Source organism: Glycine soja, chromosome 14 (genome assembly GCF_004193775.1).
Source record: "Glycine soja cultivar W05 chromosome 14, ASM419377v2, whole genome shotgun sequence".
NCBI classification, from domain to species: Eukaryota; Viridiplantae; Streptophyta; class Magnoliopsida; order Fabales; family Fabaceae; genus Glycine; species Glycine soja.
This window is the reverse complement of record NC_041015.1, coordinates 39,852,608-39,871,710: the sequence shown is the minus strand read 5'-3', so window position 1 is coordinate 39,871,710 and position 19,103 is coordinate 39,852,608. Positions and strand designations below refer to the sequence as shown.

The 19,103-nt window shown below is 36.4% G+C and overlaps 1 protein-coding gene across 4 annotated transcripts; it reads left to right on the top strand.

The window, feature by feature from the left end:
- The first annotated feature begins 6,812 nt into the window (after positions 1–6,812).
- LOC114384274 (dihydrofolate synthetase-like) lies at positions 6,813–18,210 on the top strand. Of its 4 annotated transcripts, none has more exons than XM_028343933.1 (11): positions 6,813–6,973; positions 7,180–7,420; positions 8,039–8,136; positions 8,224–8,416; positions 8,802–8,864; positions 9,101–9,262; positions 10,440–10,631; positions 15,751–15,850; positions 16,425–16,556; positions 16,875–17,006; positions 17,497–18,036. In XM_028343933.1, exons 2-11 carry the CDS (start codon positions 7,193–7,195, stop codon positions 17,847–17,849), a joined length of 1,653 nt encoding a protein of 550 aa, XP_028199734.1. In that variant the 5' UTR covers positions 6,813–6,973; positions 7,180–7,192; the 3' UTR covers positions 17,850–18,036. The 4 variants fall into 4 exon arrangements, with proteins under 4 accessions (XP_028199734.1, XP_028199733.1, XP_028199735.1 ...); XM_028343932.1 differs by having other exon boundaries at positions 6,814–6,995; positions 17,497–18,210; XM_028343934.1 differs by having other exon boundaries at positions 6,815–6,995; positions 8,266–8,416.
- The last annotated feature ends 893 nt before the right edge of the window (positions 18,211–19,103 follow it).

Genomic DNA, 19,103 nt, shown 5'->3' with positions numbered 1-19,103 from the left:
ACTTCTTTTTGTTTGGGAAGTTAGCTCGTTTTTAGTTGTCTATTCTTTATTTGTTATTCATTTATTGTTTTTGTGAATATTTGTTCATAATTTCTATTTGTCTTTTCTTGTTTAACTGGATAACCGCTGTTCTGTTAGTATTGTATATGCATAGATCTCCCACAGGCAATTTAGTTTCTTTGGACTTAGAAATTTAAGCTACATTGCGAAGGAACAGGGCCGAGAGGAGAAGGAAACTTCTGCAAGATAGAACACTTGCATCCATTCTTGAGAAGGAGACTCATTTTTCTGACTTATTATCACCTGATTCACCATCATCAAGGGAATCTGCCACTCAATTACCTAAAGCCATTACCATGGCAGAAGAGCATGACCAGAGGATTACCCTTGAGGATTATTCAAGTAGTTCAGTACCATAATTTTTCACCAGCATTGCAAGTCCTAAAGTACAAGCTAACAACATCAACTATCCATATTCCTTAATTCATTTAATACAGGGGAACCTATTTCAAGGATTACCTAATGAAGATCCCTATGCACACTTGGCAACGTTCATTGAAATATGTAAAACTGTTAAGATTGTTGGTGTACCAGATGAAGCTATTAGGCTCAGCCTTTTCTCATTCTCATTGGCAGGAGAAGCCAAGAGGTGGCTCCACTCATTCAAGGGCAATAGTATGAAAACCTAGGAAGAAGTTGTTGAAAAGTTCCTAAAGAAATACTTCCCAGAGTCCAAGAATACAGAAGGGAAAGCTGCAATTTCTTCATTTCATCAGTTTCCTTATGAATCTTTGAGTGAAGCATTGTAGAGATTCAAAGGCTTGTTAAGAAGAACTCTCACTCATGGGTTTTCTGAGCCAATCCAATTGAATATGTTTATAGATGGGCTGAGACCACAAACCAAGCAACTGTTAGATGTTTCTGTAGGGGGAAAGATAAAACTGAAGACCCCGTAAGAAGCAACTAAGCTAATTGAGAACATGTTAGCCATTGATCATGCCATTCTACGAGACAGAACCCACCAACCCATGAAGAAAAGCTTGATAGAGCTATCATCACATGACGCTTTATTGGCACAGAACAAGTTGCTTTATAAGCATCTTGAGATTTTAATAGAAACACTTGGTAAGCTGCCAACTAAGTTGTCTATGGGTCAACCTACACACTCTTCTATTTTGCAGTTTACAGGTTGTACCATATGTGGTGAGGCTCATGAAATAGGCCAATGTATTCCCACTGAAGAAAACACTCAAGAAATTCATTATATGGGAAATCAACAACAACAAGGGTATACTCAAGGAGGATTTTCAGGCTTTCAGCAGGGTCCCTATAATCAACAAGGATAGTGGAGGACACACCCTGGCAACCAGTTCAACAAAGACCAGAGTTGGCCTTCAAATAGGCCAATCCAACAAGGACCTAACATATTTCAGAGGACTACTAAGCTGGAGGTGACCTTGACTCAGTTTATGCAGGTAACAATGTCAAATCATAAAAGCACTAAGTCAGCATTGAAGAACCATGAGGTCTAGGTGGGACAACTGGCCAAGCAGATAGCTGACATGTCATTCAACAGTTTTGTGGCAAATACAGAACAAAATCCCAAGGAGGAATGCAAATTTGTGATGACAAGGAGTAAAAGGTTTGTGGAGGTTGAGGATGAGGATAGTGTTGTGCATAAGAAGAAAATTGTTGACAAAAAAATTACTGATGGCAAGAAAATGAGGTGAGAGGTGAAAGTAATCAAGAAAAAGAGGAACAAATAATGGTCAAGAATAAAGAATTGAAGGACCAAGAAAAAGAAAAAGAAGTAGAAAAAGAAATAGAAAATGAAAAAAATGAAAAAGATGAAAATAATAATAAGAATGCAAAGAAGAGTAGGAGTGAAAAAGTTATGGATGAAGGTGTGGAAGTACCATATCCTGTGGTACCTTCCAAGAAAGAAAAAGATCATCATCTAGCGAGATTTTTAGATATTTTTAGGAAACTGGAAATAACCATGCCCTTCAGAGAAGCTTTGCAACAGATGCCACTCTACTCTAAATTTTTGAAAGATATGTTAACAAGGAAGCATATGTAGAAGCAAGCTTCATGATGATGAATCAAGTATGATTCAAATAGTTTTGATGATGACAAAAAGCCCAAAAGAATGATTTTAAGATTGAGTCAACAAGTTCAAGATCAAGATTAAAGAAAAGACATCAAGAAGAATCAAGATTCAAGAGAAGATGAATTACCAGTGGTAAAGATTGATTTCAAAAGATTTTAACTGAATTTGCAACGTTTCAAATGTTTTTTAAATGGTGTAATCAATTACAATATATTGGTAATCGATTACCAGCGTATCTGAACGTTGAAATTCAAATTCAATTGTGAAGAGTCACATCTTTTCATAAAATGCTTTGTGTAATCGATTACATGATTATGGTAATCGATTACCAGTGACAAGTTCTAAATAAAAAGTCAAGAGATGTAACTCTTCCAATGATTTTCTCAAAGATTTTCTCAAGGTTATAACTCTTCCAATGGTTTTCTTGACCAGACATGAAGAGTCTATAAAAGCAAGACCTTGACTTGCATTTCAATAACACTTACAACTTTTAGAATTTCTTGAACAACTTTTGAGAAATCTTGAAACCTTTGCTTCTCATCTTTCTTCTTCATCCTTTGCCAAAAAGCTTTCCAAGTTTTCTATTTTCTAAACCTTGTTCTTTTGAAGAAAACAAAAGTGTGCTATATCTTTTCATTCTCTTCTCCCTTTGCCAAAAAGAATTCAACAAGGACTAATCGCCTGAATTCTTTTTGTGTCTCTCTTCTCCCTTTTCCAAAAGAACAAAGGACTAACCGCCTGAATTCTTTTGTGTCTCCCTTCTCCCTTTTCAAAGAATTCAAAAAGACACAGTCTGAGAATTCTTTTTATTCTTCCCCTTCCCTTAAACAAAAGATTTCAAAGGACTAACCGCCTGAGATATCTTTTGTTTCCCCTTTACAAAGTTTCAAAGGACTAACTGCCTAAGAACTTTGTCTTAACACATTGGAGGGTACATCCTTTGTGGTACAAGTAGAGGGTACATCTATTTGGATTGTTGTAACTGAGAACAAGAGAGGGTACCTCTCTTGTGGATCAATTCAAGTGGAGGGTAAATCCACTTGGTTGTTCAAAGAGAACAAGGGAGGGTACATCCCTTGTGGATCTTTGCTTGTAAAGGTTTTTACAAGGTTGAAAGAAATCTCAAGGATCGCAGGTTGCTTGGGAACTGGATGTAGGCATGGGTTGTTGCCGAACCAGTATAAAATTCTTGTGTTTGTCTTCTTCTTCCCTACACTCTTTAATTTCTAGTGTGCACTTTAATTATCGCTTTTACTTTTGGTTAAGTTTTAATTTCTGTTCTTTACTTTCTTAACATTGTAGTAAAAGCCTAATTGAATTTAGTAACATTAAGAAGGATAAATTTTTAATTAGTAAAGGTTCATTAATAATTAATTCACCCCCCCCCCCCTTCTTAATTATTCCGAGGCCACTTGAACCAACAAAGATCTACAGAGACCAGAGCTTGAAGCAGGAGCCAGTTTGAGAGCTTGAGATGAGTTTGTGAGTGGTTGTGAAATCCTAGAGGTGAAGGAGACATCCTCACCACTTGTATTTTTGCAATCTTTCATCTTGTTCTTCTCTTTGTTGTTAAGAAAGCTTCCTGGTATGGAAAGCTAAATCCTCTGTTGAATCTTCCCTGTAGGTACCTGATGTAAATATATTTCTATCTATTTAATGATGTTTTGTGTGTTCTCTGTGCTATCTACTTTTCATTCCAGTATGCCTTTACCTTGATCACATAGATGCATGCTTTGTTAGGGTCATTCAACAGTGGAAACTGGTCTGACTCTAAAGTTCTTGATTGTGCAGGGCAGAGTTGTCGTGCTTTCACGAGGAATCGGGGTGCGATAATTTAGTTGAGTATGTGTGTCTTAATGTGGTCATGGTTGAGTTTAGTCTTACAAGAGGAATCTACAGACGATGCTTGATCAGGATTAGGCTAAACTATCATAAGGAATCGGGGTTTAGTATCTCAAGAGACACCATAAGAACACATGAGCATTGTTAGATATAGAATATCTTTTTAGCATCAGGCACCTATTAGGTAGACCAACGTGTTCTCTACTTGTTTTTACACATCATTTCTCTCGTGTGATTTTCTTTCTTTTTGCACAGATAGTTTATACACCTGTTCATATTCACACTTACCTTTACACACCAGACACCTATTTGCTGAAATAGCTTATGAAATAACACAAGTTTCCCGAGTGTTTGATACTCGGTTCTTACCGTTTTATACTACTTGTGCCATCTGGTGCACTTGCCAGAAGCCGAACAGGTACCCTAGAAATGTAAGATTTTTCAGCCCTTGTATTTTAGAGCACCTAGACTAATTTTTGTATTAGGGGTAGTTTTGTAATTTCATATGCATTAAGTAAATATTTGATATGTGTGTTGGGAAATAAATTTAATTGAATTGGGAGAAACCCAATCCAATTAAATTTTAGAGGGGGAGGTGAGCATTTGCTTGCTATACCCATTGCCACATCATATAGTCACACTTTGTGCATGTCTTTCATGATTTACATGCCTCATGACACCTAAGCACACTTAGTGGAGAGTCTTGGACTTGATCTTGGATTAGAGGGCTGAACCATAGCTAAAATTCACTAATCATAATTAGTGAAATTTTGGCTCCACAAATTCAATTTCAAATTCAAGTGAAATTTGAATAGAAATTCAAATTTCCCTCTAATTTTGTGTGATACTTAGGCAATAAATAGAGGTCATGTGTGTGCATTTTTTTCAACTTTGATCATTTGAAAATTACACATTAAAGTTCAGACCTCTTTTGAGGCACAAAATTTCGTGCTCCTTCTCTTCCTCTCTCTCCACTCATCTTCTCCTACCTTCAAGCTCTTATTCATGGCTTCCTATGGTGGTGAGCTTCTTCTTGACTCATCTTCTCCTTGAAGTGGCATCTTCAATCATCTATCTTCCTTCTTTATTCCGCTGCCATTAAACTTCAAGAAGCAAAGGACTCCATTGATGAAGAGGATCCAAGGCCTACAAGCTCCATATGGAGCTACGTCACTTCTAATTTCTATTTCTAGACCAAAATCCAATTATTAATATCTAGGTCATTAATGAGTTGACCATTATTTGAGTAGAGAATTTTCTCTAAGTTATTCTTATTCTTTCTAGACTTTAGCTTGAAAACTTAAGAGTTTAACCATGCCTAGGTATTCTATGGTAACATCTCATTTTTTACCATTTCAATAGTCTGAAAACACTATTCAATCACACGACAAAACAATAACATTGTCTACCATACACACATGGAAAATTAGGATGTTACACAACTCACCTGCACTCTTCATTTTTCTATCCTATTTGTTAATAATTTTGTTCTTGTACATGATTGACACACTAGATGGACGATTAGAGCAGGACATGAGTCTAGAGGATTATATTAGCTTACGCCTTTGGTTGCATGTGTCTCACTGCATCTCCTAGGTCTATTAGTTCCTAGGTCTTCCAATATTAAGTCCTTCCAATGTGAGTCATGTCAACTAGGTAAACATATTGTTATGGTTCTCGTGTCAATAAGCGTGGTGCATCACCTTTTGTCTTAGTTCACTTTGATATTTGGGGTCCCAATTGAGTCTGTTCCACATTAGGATATTTTTATTTTGTCCACATTTATAAACCATTTATCTCGTTGTACTTGGGTTTTTCTAATGAAGAATCATTCTCACATCATGTGCCCACACACCACAACAAAATGGTGTTGTTGAACACAAAAATTATCACTTGGTGAAAATAGCTCGCACCCTTCTTCTCCACTATAATGCCTCACTTCATTTTAAGGGGGATGCTCTTCTTACTGTTTGTCATCTAATTAACTACATGTCTTCATTGATTCTCAATAATCACATTCCTTACTCCATCTTGAATCCTAAACAGGACCTTCATTTTGATCCTCTCCGTGTCTTTGGAAGTACATGTTTTGTCCATGATTTCACTTCAGGTAGAAATGAACTCTCTGCCCAAGTCTCTAAAATGTATTTACAAGTTGATCCTATGTACAAGTTGAAAAACATTTACAAAACTTAGTTCCACTCCCTTGGCAATAAGGACTACTAGTCTCAATATACAGGTTCCAATTTTGTTCCAACCCTAAAATGCAATGACACCAATCAAGTAGGCCAAGTGCTAGTCGCATACATAATGAAATAGATGAATCAATTCCAAATAAGCCTAAGAATTGTTCAATGTGTTGCAATGAAAGATATCATCATGATAAATGTCCATATATAAACAATGAAATATATAAAATATCTTATAATATTTTATCTTCTTTTTATGCTTAATTAATGTGTGTACATTGTTTAAGTTGTATTAACTTTTGCTCATTTATCATTTTATTGTTTTTCTATTATTTTATTAAATTTAGAAATTCCTTAATCATTTATAATTTTATGCTAAAATAAAAATCCATTTTTAATTATAAAAAACTATGAGAAAAAAGAACCAAAATAGTCACAACAAAGACGACTTTGGTTTAGTCTTAAAAAATTAAATTGAAATCGCTAATGTAAACATAATTTCAGTTAAAATATGTAATAAAAAACACATAAATCATCGTTGAGTGCACAATTTTTTCATACAAAAAAAGGATTCAAAGGAAAATTGTACTTTCAAGGATGATATATTTATAAGTGAGATCGTGCTTTGAATGATAACTTACCTATTTTCGTAAATAATTCAAAAACTATCCATTTTGGTAATTTTGAAATAAAATTGCACCATAAAAAGCCATCTATTTCCCCTTTTTTTTCTTCTACACCGGTTGTTGACATTGGAAGAGGCATTGTGCAGTAGCTTCAATTTTTGGTTCCTGGGAGAGCGAGAAACAGTGTTCGGATTTCACCATTCCAGGTGGAGGGAACTAGCTCATGTGGTAACAAAACTTTACTTTTGATTGTGTTTAATTAACGTAATTGCTGGAAATCTGTTGTTTGTTTCCTTCGTCGTTTACATTGCTTGATGATGTTCCCTGTTTTTCCATGTTTAATTAACATTATTGCACTTTGTGAAACCTTGAGGTATGTGTTATCTGAATGACATGCTGTATATGAACATAGGTGACGGTGGAAGATGCTTCTGTCGTCGATACGCAGAGGATTCACTAGTCGAGTAGGTCCCATACGAACCCTCTCTTCGCACTCCGAAATGAAAGACTTTCTGGATTACCTCGACTCCCTCAAAAATTACGAGAAATCAGGAGTTCCCAAAGGTGCCGGCACCGATTCCAGCGACGGTTTCGATCTTGGTAGAATGAGATGCCTCATGGAGCGTTTTGGTAACCCTCACTCCAAGTTCAAGGTTTCATTCCTCTCCCTCTCTATTTTCACTCATTATCAACGGATGGTGCCATTTTGATCACTTAATTGACGGCAGAAATGCAAAACAAAAATTTGAATATATCATGGACTAAAAATAATGAAAAAATTTATTAGGACCTAGAATAAAATTTGGTAATTTATTAGCAACCTTAAACATATTTAAGCCTTTTTTAAAAAAATATTGGTTTAATTACTTATTTGGTTGGGAACCATCTTTATGTTTTAGTCCCTACACCTAGAAACTATTCGATTTAGTCCTAACATCTAGAAATTATTTATTTCAGTCCCTATAGGTACACTTTTAAACTCATTTTAGTCCCTACAATTTTGGATGACCGGGACTAAAACAGATTAAAAAGATAGTTTTTTTTTATGGATAGAGACTAAGATGTAAAATCTGTGTATGCATAGGGATCGAAGGAGTAATTAAACCAAATTTATTTTAAAGTTTATCTCTTAATTTTTCACCCATGTTTTGAAGAGGACACCAACTAACCCATGGAAGTTAAAATGGGCATTTTATGCTTGGGCTTTAGGGATGTTTTTGTACTTTCAGTTGATTTTATGTAGTTGATGGAAGTGCTCACTCCAATTCTAGGCTGTTCATATTGCTGGAACTAAGGGGAAGGCATCAACAGCTGCTTTTGTATCTAATATTCTGAGGAATGAAGGTTATTCTGTTGGTTGTTACACTAGGTGAAGTTTCTCTACCATTTAAATATGTCTTATTTTTGTATAATTGCATCTGCTTGTGATTCGTCTTCAACTATATATTCTTTATAGTTTTGCACATCATGGACAGCAGGCTTTATTTTTCTCAAGCAGTCCACATATCCTGACCATCCGGGAGCGCATTTTACTGGGAAAATCCGGCCATCTGGTGTCAGCGAAATTGTTGAATGATCTCTTTCGTAGGATCAAGCCCGATATTGACCAGGCAATGAAAGAGGAAAATGGTTGCATAAGCCATTTTGAGGTATTGAATGTTGAACCTCATCAATGTTTGAATGTTGTCAAGAAATTGTTGTGGTAACTTGAGGACGTATGTTGATGGGATTCCATGTGTCCAATTGACAGGCTGGGAGTAGTGTTTTTCCTTTTTGTGGCCATTGCATTTCTTTCTTGTTTTTGGTCCATGTTGTTACCCAAAAACATTGCTGAATTTAATATTTCATTATTATTTAGATATTTATGCTTACACCTTCATAATCATAGCATTCTATAAAAATCCAGGTGGAATATTCTTTGTTTTCTTATTTCTTTACCCTTTTGTTTTTATATTGGTATTTAATATGTTAGAAATCATGCACATTGCCAACTTCTGTATTTGATAACTTAAATCATTTATGGAAATGTTTCAGGTTTTCACTACCATGGCATTCCTCCTATTTGCTGATGAGAATGTTGACTTTGCTGTTATTGAGGTTAATTATCTATTTCCCTACATCCAGTAACTGCTTGCTCTATACCATTATGTTATTGGTTGATTCTTCTGATTATATTGTTGTTATTTCTCTCCATTAAAAGAATCTTGAGAGTTGATATTCACTTTAAGGTAAGGTAGGGCATGGTGGGGGTTGTGCTGGTTATTATGGCCCTTTCATTCACATTATATTCAAAAACCTAAATTATGCTATTCTTTTTTAATTATATTCTACAGGCTGGGTTAGGGGGTGCACGAGATGCAACAAATATAATATCCAGCTCTGGGCTTGTTGCATCAGTCATAACCACTATAGGTGAAGAACATTTGGCAGCTCTTGGGGGTTCTTTGGAAACAATTGCAATGGCAAAGGCAGGAATCATAAAACAAGACCGCCCAGTTAAGTGTTTCTCTCTATAGATCTCATTTTCATATTAATGTGACATCCTGAAATTGACAAGATATATAACCCATTTCTTGTGGACATGAGTACATTTTGTAAATGAAAAAAATTGATAGAAAATGAGTGAAAAGAAAAACTGAGATTATTATTGCTGAAATTAGGTAATTACATCATGACAAAGAACCAGAAAGTCTGGCCTCCCTGGGGACTATTGTCCCTTCCTGAGAAAAAAAAACTATTCTCCAGCCTTGAGCCTCAGCTATAATCCTCAAAACATTATGAAAGAAATCCCTACCTCATCCCACTTACTCCCCTGCACACAGCTGCTGCCTAACCATAACCAATTTTGTTGGGAATCCAAAATGGAAATTGAGAAAAGAAAGAGTAATTTTATTGCTAGACTGAAAATGAACAATACAAGGAGAAAAATATTTCCTATGAGGGTTTCTCCTTTCACAACTGAGCACTTGCTCTGTGCTCTCAAAATACAATTCTCTGAATGATCATCTTACACTTCTCCTATTTATTTATCCAACTAATCCCCTCTAACTAACTTCTCTATCTTTGGTATCTGCACTTTTGCAATCTCCCTGGTGACTGATGAGTTCATCTATGGAAGCATTCTCTCCCCCACTTCTTAATGATGTTAGTCATCATCATTTTCATTTCATCCAAATAATCCAACTTTGTCTGTATGTCCTTCATTCCATTGATCATCCTGCATATCTCTTCCATCCCTTTTAACAATGCTTCCCACAAGACTCCATTATCTTTAGGGCATTTGAGAATGAGTGAAAAGCCAAACTCAGGGATTATTTGGGTGGCATTTTAAATAATAAGATAGTGAGAAAATTGTATTGTTTTTGTTTGCTATTAATCCAGAGTCCATTAACATTTTCTGAAGACTAGATATTCTAAAATGTTAGCTAAAGTGTGAAAATGGAAGCTATAGAAATTCCATTTCTTTTGGGATGGAGTTAGACATTTCTTCCACGGTTTATCTTTTTTGTTAATGGATATATATGTTTTGAAGTTTCATTCATCAAACTCAAAAGAAAGAGTAGCAACTTTTTTTTGGTGAGTTTGGGTAAATAACTTTGTTCTTTAAAATGTCATTAAGAGATACTCCATTGTTTCCTTTATTTCTTGCTGACTAAAGGAATACCATTCCAGTTGGTGTTGGGTGGTCCATTTGTCCCTCATATTGAGCGCATTATTCGAGACAAAGCAGTAGCCATGAATTCACCTGTAGTGTCAGCATACGATACTGGAAATAAGTGTACTATGAAAAGTTTCAGCATACTCAATGGAAGGCCTTGTCAAATTTGTGATATACTGATACAAGTTGTGAAAGACATGAAAATGGTTTGAACTTTTGTTCTTTAACTTTCAGTTTGTTTAAACAATTCAGTGTATGGGGACATATCTTAGAGGTGGCTACTTTAGATGAACTATAGGCATTGATTGCTTAGGGTGAATCTTATAGAGACATGGCGTGCAATGTTAGTGAACATTCTTTAAACCTGACACACAAGCACAGTGTAAACATAACATGTTTATATGGTTCAGCATAACACCTTTCATTGGAATATTAGTTGGCAAGAATTTTTGATAAGAACAGATAAAAATGGAATAGATTTATACGATGAAACAGAAATTTATATAGATAATTTGAGATATTGTATTACACAGGTTTTCGAGAGCTTGTCTCTCCACAATTCAGATTCTTCCTAATTCCCAGAGTGTCTTTCCTATTCTGGTTTACTTCTATTTATACTACATCTAATGGACACAACTATTCTGAATGGTTGTGACTATTCCCAAGGGTGATGCCCCCTTGATTCGCATCTCCTAACCTTGCACCCCTTGGGCGGATCATAATGGTTGGTTGTGACTGTTCCCAAGGGTCATGTCCCCTTGATTCACATCTTTTGGTTGGTTGTGATTGTTCGCAAGGGTTATGTCCCCTTTCGGTTGGTTTTGACTGTTCGCAAGGGTCATGTCTCCTTGATTCACATCTTTTGACCTTGCACCCTTTGGGTGAATCGTAACTATTGGGTAGTTTACACCCTTTGGGTGGGTTGTAACTGTTGGGTGGTTTGCACCCCTTGGGATTTTTGCGGGTGTACACCTTGGTGATGTGTGGCTTATGCTTATTCTTATCAATACCCCCGCCTAAAAGACTCACCTTGTCCTCAAGGTGATAAGTCGGAAAAACCTCTTGTAATTTAGCCACAGATTCCCAACTATTTTCACTGGGAGGGAGATTTTTCCACTGAATTAAAACTTTCACGTTGCCCGGTAGTAATTCACGAATATCTAAAACAGAATCTGGATAAGCTTGTAATTCCTGATCCTCAGATAACATAGGTGGTAAAGGTTGGGACTGGAATGAGTCACCAATGGCTTTCTTGAGGAGAGATACATGAAAGATCGGATGAATTTTACTGTGAGATGGAAGATCCAACTTATAAGCAACAGTACCCACCTTATTAAACACCTGGAAAGGACCATAAAACCGAGGGGAGAGTTTTTCATTAATCCTTTTAGCCAAGGATCTTCTCCTGTAAGGTTGCATCTTCAAGAACACCCAATCACCGACTGCATATTCTATGTCCCGACTGTGTCTATTGGTATTTGCTCGCATGATATCTTGAGACTTCAGCAAATTTTCTCTTAGAGTAGCCAATAATTCATCCCAAGCAATTGTTAGTTTATTGACTTCTTCAAGGCGGGAAGGAATGGTCGATCCCTTGAGAATGTGAGGGGGATCATGTCCATACAAAGCTTTGAAAGGAGACATCTTGCTTGAAGCAATATAATTGGTGTTAAACCAGAATTCTACCCATGGAAGACAAGAGGCCCATTTCTTAGGCTTTGTTCTAGTTATGCATCGTAAATAAACTTCCAAGCATTGGTTGACAACTTCTATTTGTGATGGAAGCTTGCTTGTGGAGCTTCTATGGAGGCTGGATCTTTGAGCTTCTATGGTGGTTTTCCACCATGGAGATGCAGCGGAAGACAAAGGAGAAGAGGGGAGAGGAGGCGCCATCCACTAGGGAATAAGCCATGGAAGAAGGAGCTTCACCACCAAGATGAGCCTTGGATAAGAAGCTTGGAAGGATGCTTCAATGGAGGAAAAGAAAGAGGGAGAGAAAGAGAGAGGGGGGAGCACGAAATTGAAGGAATAAAGGAGGGAGAGAAGTGGAACTTTGAAAGATGTCTCACAAGACTCTCATTCATCAAAGTTACAACAAGTGTTACACATGCTTCTATTTATAGACTAGGTAGCTTCCTTGAGAAGCTTTCTTGAGAAAACTTCCTTGAGAAGCTTCTTTGAGAAAACTTCCTTGAGAAGCTAGAGCTTAGCTACACACACCCCTCTCATAACTAAGCTCACCTCCTTGAGAAGCTTCCTTAAGAAGATTCGTAAAGAAGCTAGAGCTTAGCTACACATACCTCTCTAATAGCTAAGCTCACCTCCTTGAGATGAGAAGCTAGAGCTTAGCTACACACCCCCTATAATAGCTAAGCTCACCCCCATGACAAAAAACATGAAAATAAAAAAAAAGTCCTTATTACAAAGACAACTCAAAATGCCCCGAAATACAAGGCTAAAACCCTGTACTACTAGAATGGCCAAAATACAAGGCCTTGACGAAGGAAAAACCTATTCTAATATTTACAAAGATAAGCGGGCTCATACTTAGCCCATGGGCTCGAAATCTACCCTAAGGCTCATGAGAACCCTAGGGCCTTTCCTTGGATCTCTAGCCCAATCTACTTGGAGTCTTCTAACCAATGCCCTTGCGGGGTAGGATTGCATCAATTTGTCCGTCAGTTTGGGGATGATATGTTGAACTGAACTTAAGCTGTGTACCTGCTGCTTTAAAAATGCCTTTCTAGAAGTTTCTTAAAAACAAAGGGTCATGATCTAAAACAATGGAAAACGAAAATCCATGTAATCTTACAATTTCTTGTAGAAAAACTATGGCTACTTCGATAGCGTTGAAGGGATGTCCTAATGGTATGAAGTGGACATATTTAGTGAGTTTGTCAACCACCACCAGGATTGTATCCTTCCCCTTGGATTTGGGTTGTCCTCCAATAAAATCCATAGAAATATTTGTCCATACTTGTGTAGGAATGGGTAATGGCTGTAGCAATCCTCTTGGAGACAAGTTGTTGCTTTTGTTTCTTTGACAGATCGAATGTCCTACCAATGATGAATGAATTTTTTTTAAAAATGATTGGAATCCGAGAGGAAGATTTGGATAGCACTAATTTCTCCTTGTAAAATAACTTCTGATCCGTCAAAGTATAGCCCATATGAGATGCAGGATCAATAATCAGGTCTTGCATGATTTTCTGTAACTTGTCATCTTGTATGATCTCTTCTATCCATTCTTCGAAATCGTGAATTTGTAAGACTGTCATGGCACAATAGGAACTTCTCTTGGAAAGTCCATCAGTAGCAGAATTTTCCTTCCCTGGCTTGTACTGTATTTCAAAATCATATCCTGCCCATTTGAAAATCCATTTGTATTGTTCCTCACCAAGCTTCCTGTGTTCTATCAAAAATTTCAAACTTTTTTGGTTAGTTTTGATAATAAAATGGTTTCCCAGCAAGTAGTGTCGCCATTTTTGGACCGCTTTCACGACTGCCATCAATTCGCGATCATACACCGATTTCCTTTGGTTTCTTTCGAATATGGTAGTGTTCCAAAAGGCTAGGGGTCTTCCTTCTTGCATTAGAACTACTCTGAATCCAGTTCCACTAGAATCAGTTTCAACCACAAAAGGCTTTGAAAAGTCAGGTACTGCTAATGTAGGCAAATTGGTCATGGCTTGCTTAAGTTGTTCGAAGGCAGTTTGCGCCTCTGAACTCCATTGGAAGGCATTTTTCTTCAACAGGTTGGTCAATGGCCTTGCTATTTTTCCATAATTATGAACAAACCTCCTGTTATAGCCAGTAAGGCCTAAGAATCCCCTTAAGCCGGTGACATTCTTGGGCGTAGGCCGTAATGTCATTGCTTCCAACTTCTGAGGATCTGTGGATACACCTCCAGTGGACCTTTCGAATTGCTCAACGTACTCTTCCACCATTTCTTCTTGTTTAAGTGCAAGGAGGGCAGCAAAAGGGTTGAGAGTGGCTGAAGTTTGGAATCTTTCAAGAATGGCAACTTTGAAATCGCCCCATCCAATATCAGAATTGCAAGTCTCCCACCATTGGAACCAAGATAGTGCCTTTCCATCTAGCGCCACCATAACTGCTTGAATTTTCTCTTCTTCCAGTATATCTCTTATTTGAAAGAAGCGTTCCAATTTATTTATCCAACTACAAGCATCAGATTCCCCATCATATATGGGGATTTCCAATTTTTGGCATCATTCTGTTTTTCCTTCGCCAGTGTGGTTTTTGGGTGTCTCTTCTTTATTGACGGAACCTTTGGGTGTGCCATCATCTGAATGCTTGAACAAATTTTCCATCATGGCTTCTAGGCGCGCAAAACATGTTTCAAGTTGTTGTTGTTCTACATCTCGGTTTGGTTGGTCCTCCATTAGCATTTCCAAAATTCTCTCCATTGTGTTTGGATTTTCAGCATTAGATCGAGTTGTCACCATTGTTGGAAACAGGCACCGAATCGGTGCTCTGATACCAAATTGATAAGGACAAATAAAAATGGAACAGATTTGATACGATGAAACAGAAATTTATATAGATAATTTGAGATATTGTATTACACAGGTTTTCGAGAGCCTGTCTCTCCACAATTTAGATTCTTCCTAATTCCCAGAGTGTCTTTCCTATTCTGGTTTACTTCTATTTATACTACATCTAATGGACACAACTATTCTGAATGGTTGTGACTGTTTCCAAGGGTCATGCCCCCTTGATTCGCATCTCTTGACCTTGCACCCCTTGGGCGGATCATAATAGTTGGTTGTGACTGTTCGCAAGGGTCATGTCCCCTTTCGGTTGGTTGTGACTGTTCGCAAGGGTCATGTCCCCTTGATTCACATCTTCTGACCTTGTACCTTTTGGGTGAATCGTAACTATTGGGTGGTTTACACCCTTTGGGTGGTTTGCACCCCTTGGGTATTTGCGGGTTACACCTTGGTGATGTGTGGCTTATGCTTATGCTTATCAATTTGATTATCAATTGCAAAAATAGGCAGTCTAAAAGTATAACCTAATTTAAACACTCTTGATTTGGAACTGTAGTTGTAGTATTGTAGATTATTATCTCTTCCCACTGTGCAAGGTCATAATTCTCTTGCCTCCACATGTTTGCTATATCGCTTTGTGTCTCATAGTATCTTGCATCTTATGCTGTAATAAAATATCTGAATGTTTGAAGAATTTGTGCACCTCATTTGTCCATTACCTTAGTATGTTATTTTAGCTGGTTTTCTGTCTACCCTTTCATCATTGATCATGGAAAAGTTTATGAGCAACTTATGAATATACCTATTAATGTAGTCCTGTAAGTTACATGATGTGAAGTTGCAAATGCTTGGAGATCACCAACTTCAAAATGCAGCTACTGCTACTTGTGTGGCACTTGTTCTTCGCAATTTAGGTATAACTTTTCTACCTTCTGCTTGGCCTCACTCTACACATGTCTTTTCTTTTTGTTGAATTCAAAGATTTTAGGTAGGGAAGAAGAAAAGGAGATAATAGTGAATCATAATAATACAAGATTGATATTATTATGATGTAATGAGGTGATCACAAAAGACAACCCAATAAATAGTAGTCCTAATTGAATATTAAATATAGAAACATATCGAAATATAAAAGAATAATAAATCCTTAAAGATCATCTGGGATACTCTAAAATATTCCAAGATATCATCAGATGTTTCTCAGTTTTTCTAACACTTCTTATAATTAAATTGAATATATTCCTACTCTAATTCAGAAGTTACTTGAGATTCAGGTGTGTGGATAACATCTACAAGGGTTTCTGTTGCATTTTGTTCAGACATTGCATCAAATTTTTTGCATATTTTAATATAATTATTTTGTATCTTTCTCATGACGTCCTTGATTAACCAAATCAAAGGCTTAGTATTGTTTTATATCGAGTCTATTTTTTTTTTCTTGGTTTTATGACTATGCCTTCACTTTCTCCTTGTTTATTGGATGATCAGGATGGAGTATTTCTGATAAATCTATTAGGTATGGTTTAGAGGATACATACCTTCTTGGAAGGAGTCAATTTCTAACATCTGAAGAAGCTGAGGTATTAGGACTTACTGGATCAACAGTACTGCTTGATGGAGGTTGAGTGCTCTGACTTTTCCTTTATTACCGTGGTATTAACTAGTGACTTGAAATCTGTTTTAAAAAAAAAGGCTTCATTTGTTCTGGAAAATTTTCTAAAAATCCTTTGAAATTTTCTGAGGAAGAAAAGACATGAAATACGAATAATTTCAAGACTGGACACATCTTTAACATATAATATGGTTCTGATGGACTCTTTATGTTATTGTTTACTACAATTTTTATTTGTATTGTGGGAACAACTAAGAAATTTCTGGCTTAGTGCCACAAATACTTGAGAACAGAGTTGTGATTAGTTGTGGGGATATATGCTGCAGCCCACACCAAAGAATCTGCCAAAGCTCTGATGAATACCATAAGGATGGCATTTCCCAAGGCTCAATTGGTTTTTGTTGTTGCAATGGCAAGTGACAAAGATCATGTGGGATTTGCTCGAGAGATTCTCTCAGGTAAAGTTTGTTAAGTTGACATTTTAATTTAATTAAAATATCATGTTTAAATAGAAGAAAGTGAATGCCAGTCATTTAATATGAGAGTTTATTGATTGAACGAGGATCAAGTTGGTTTGGTTCCTTCAGACCACTAAATTTTTGTGCCTGTCTATAATGTCATTATTTGTAAATGATTTACCCAATGATCAAGAGGTTTTTCGGCATATCGTTTTCTGTTGATTGCTGCATATTGATGATGTTTTTTAAGTTGTAGATCTGGGGTCTTGGATAATATTCTGAATTTGATAAAATACTTGCATTTATATAACAATTCATGAAGTTGTTAAATTTCACTTTATTGATTCTTGATTTAAAGGTTATATTTCTCTATTTTTCTCTCCAAGTGTACCCTTCACTTTAGAAGAGCTATATTAAAAAATGTTGCGATAAGCCTATAGTACTAGTAGTGAAACGATAGGCCTAAACATGCTATCACACATTTGTTTAGGTGTACATGTGGAGACTGTCGTTTTGACAGAAGCTGCTATTGCTGGAGGTGTAACTCGAACAACACCAGCATCTTTGTTGAGAGATTCTTGGATTAAAGCTTCTGGTGAGCTTGGCATTGGTATTGTTCATGATGGAATGGCAGAATACAGTGAATTATTAAAGGAACAACCAGTAGGCTCTGAAAGCAATTTGGGTGATGGTAAGACCGTGTTGGCTACTGAGTCATGTTTAAAGGGTTGTTTGAGAACCGCAAATCAGATTCTAAGCAGACGAGGGGATGAAAAGCGTGTTATTGTCTTCACCGGGTCTCTGCATATTGCAGCTTCAGTCTTAGCTTCTCTTGCTGGTTAATGGGGTTTTATAGTGAAGCTACTGAAATCGAATTTCCCTGCAATAACAACACAAAAATTAAGGCCAGATGGAATCTTGGATGCCTTTATATTAACTTTCATCATCACTGTTTTCTGCTTCCATGGAATGAATTATAGTCCCCATGCGGCAGCTCTCGACTAGAATTTTGGATGTCAATGATCAGCATTCAACAGTAATCTATTAATATTGTGTTTGACTTAAAGTTTCAGATGTGATTTTCAGAGGTTATTAGTTATAGCTTTTACATCCTAAACGTGATTTTCTGTTTTCAAAGAGTTTCCAAACACACTTTCTAGAATGAATATTTTAGAGATAATGCAAGGCATTTTTAGGATCCTAATGAGCTTAATCCAATGTTTTAATATTATCTCCATTCCTATTTATAAGAAACAAGTTAACTTGTTTCTTATAAATAGAAACGGATGAACTACAACTAAGTAATTAATACTAGTTTTCTTTTTTTCCCTTTTGACTTCACTAGTTTTCTCCCGGTGTCTTCTTTAGTGACTTCATTAAGTTATCTAGAATTATGAAAGCAAAGCACATTGCTCATTTCAATGTTTGAGATATCATGCGAGTAGAAGTCTCTGGAATGAAATTCAAATGGTCGCAGTAAGCCTCAACTACCCAGCACAGTATTTACATTGGAGGCTAAACAAACTCCTAGAAAATAAACACTACAAATTACACTTTTTTTGGTAATATATTGTCAATGAGGCAAGTGATGGTGTGTTGACATCAGTATTAACACCTGATTTAGCTGTTTAGCTAATTACAAAAAGAATTCAATTATCTTTCACAATTACGAGTTTAAAATGTGTACACTTGATAGTTGTAGCATATAAATATGATTGGCAAAACAGAAGTTCATAAGTGAATTAATGAGAATTCTCGAGATTGATACTTCAAGAGCTGCTATATGCCTTGATTACCTACAGGTTTATAAACCATTGACTCAAACCACTGACTATGCAAGGGAACGTAGAGATAAAGCATTGATAATCTAATAAAAAGGGGGAAGATGGTCATTTGCAGTCGACTTCTTTGCTGGTGGTGGTGTGTGGAGTAGTATTCCATCCATCCAATCCAGTAGGGGTCACAAACTAATCTATTTATCTGTCATGCGTTCAATCCATCCATTACAAAAGAAATTTAAAAGGAGTGGATTCAATTAATCTATTTTTAAAAATCTAATAGATTTGTCCTATCAATATTTAATGGATCAAAACTAAT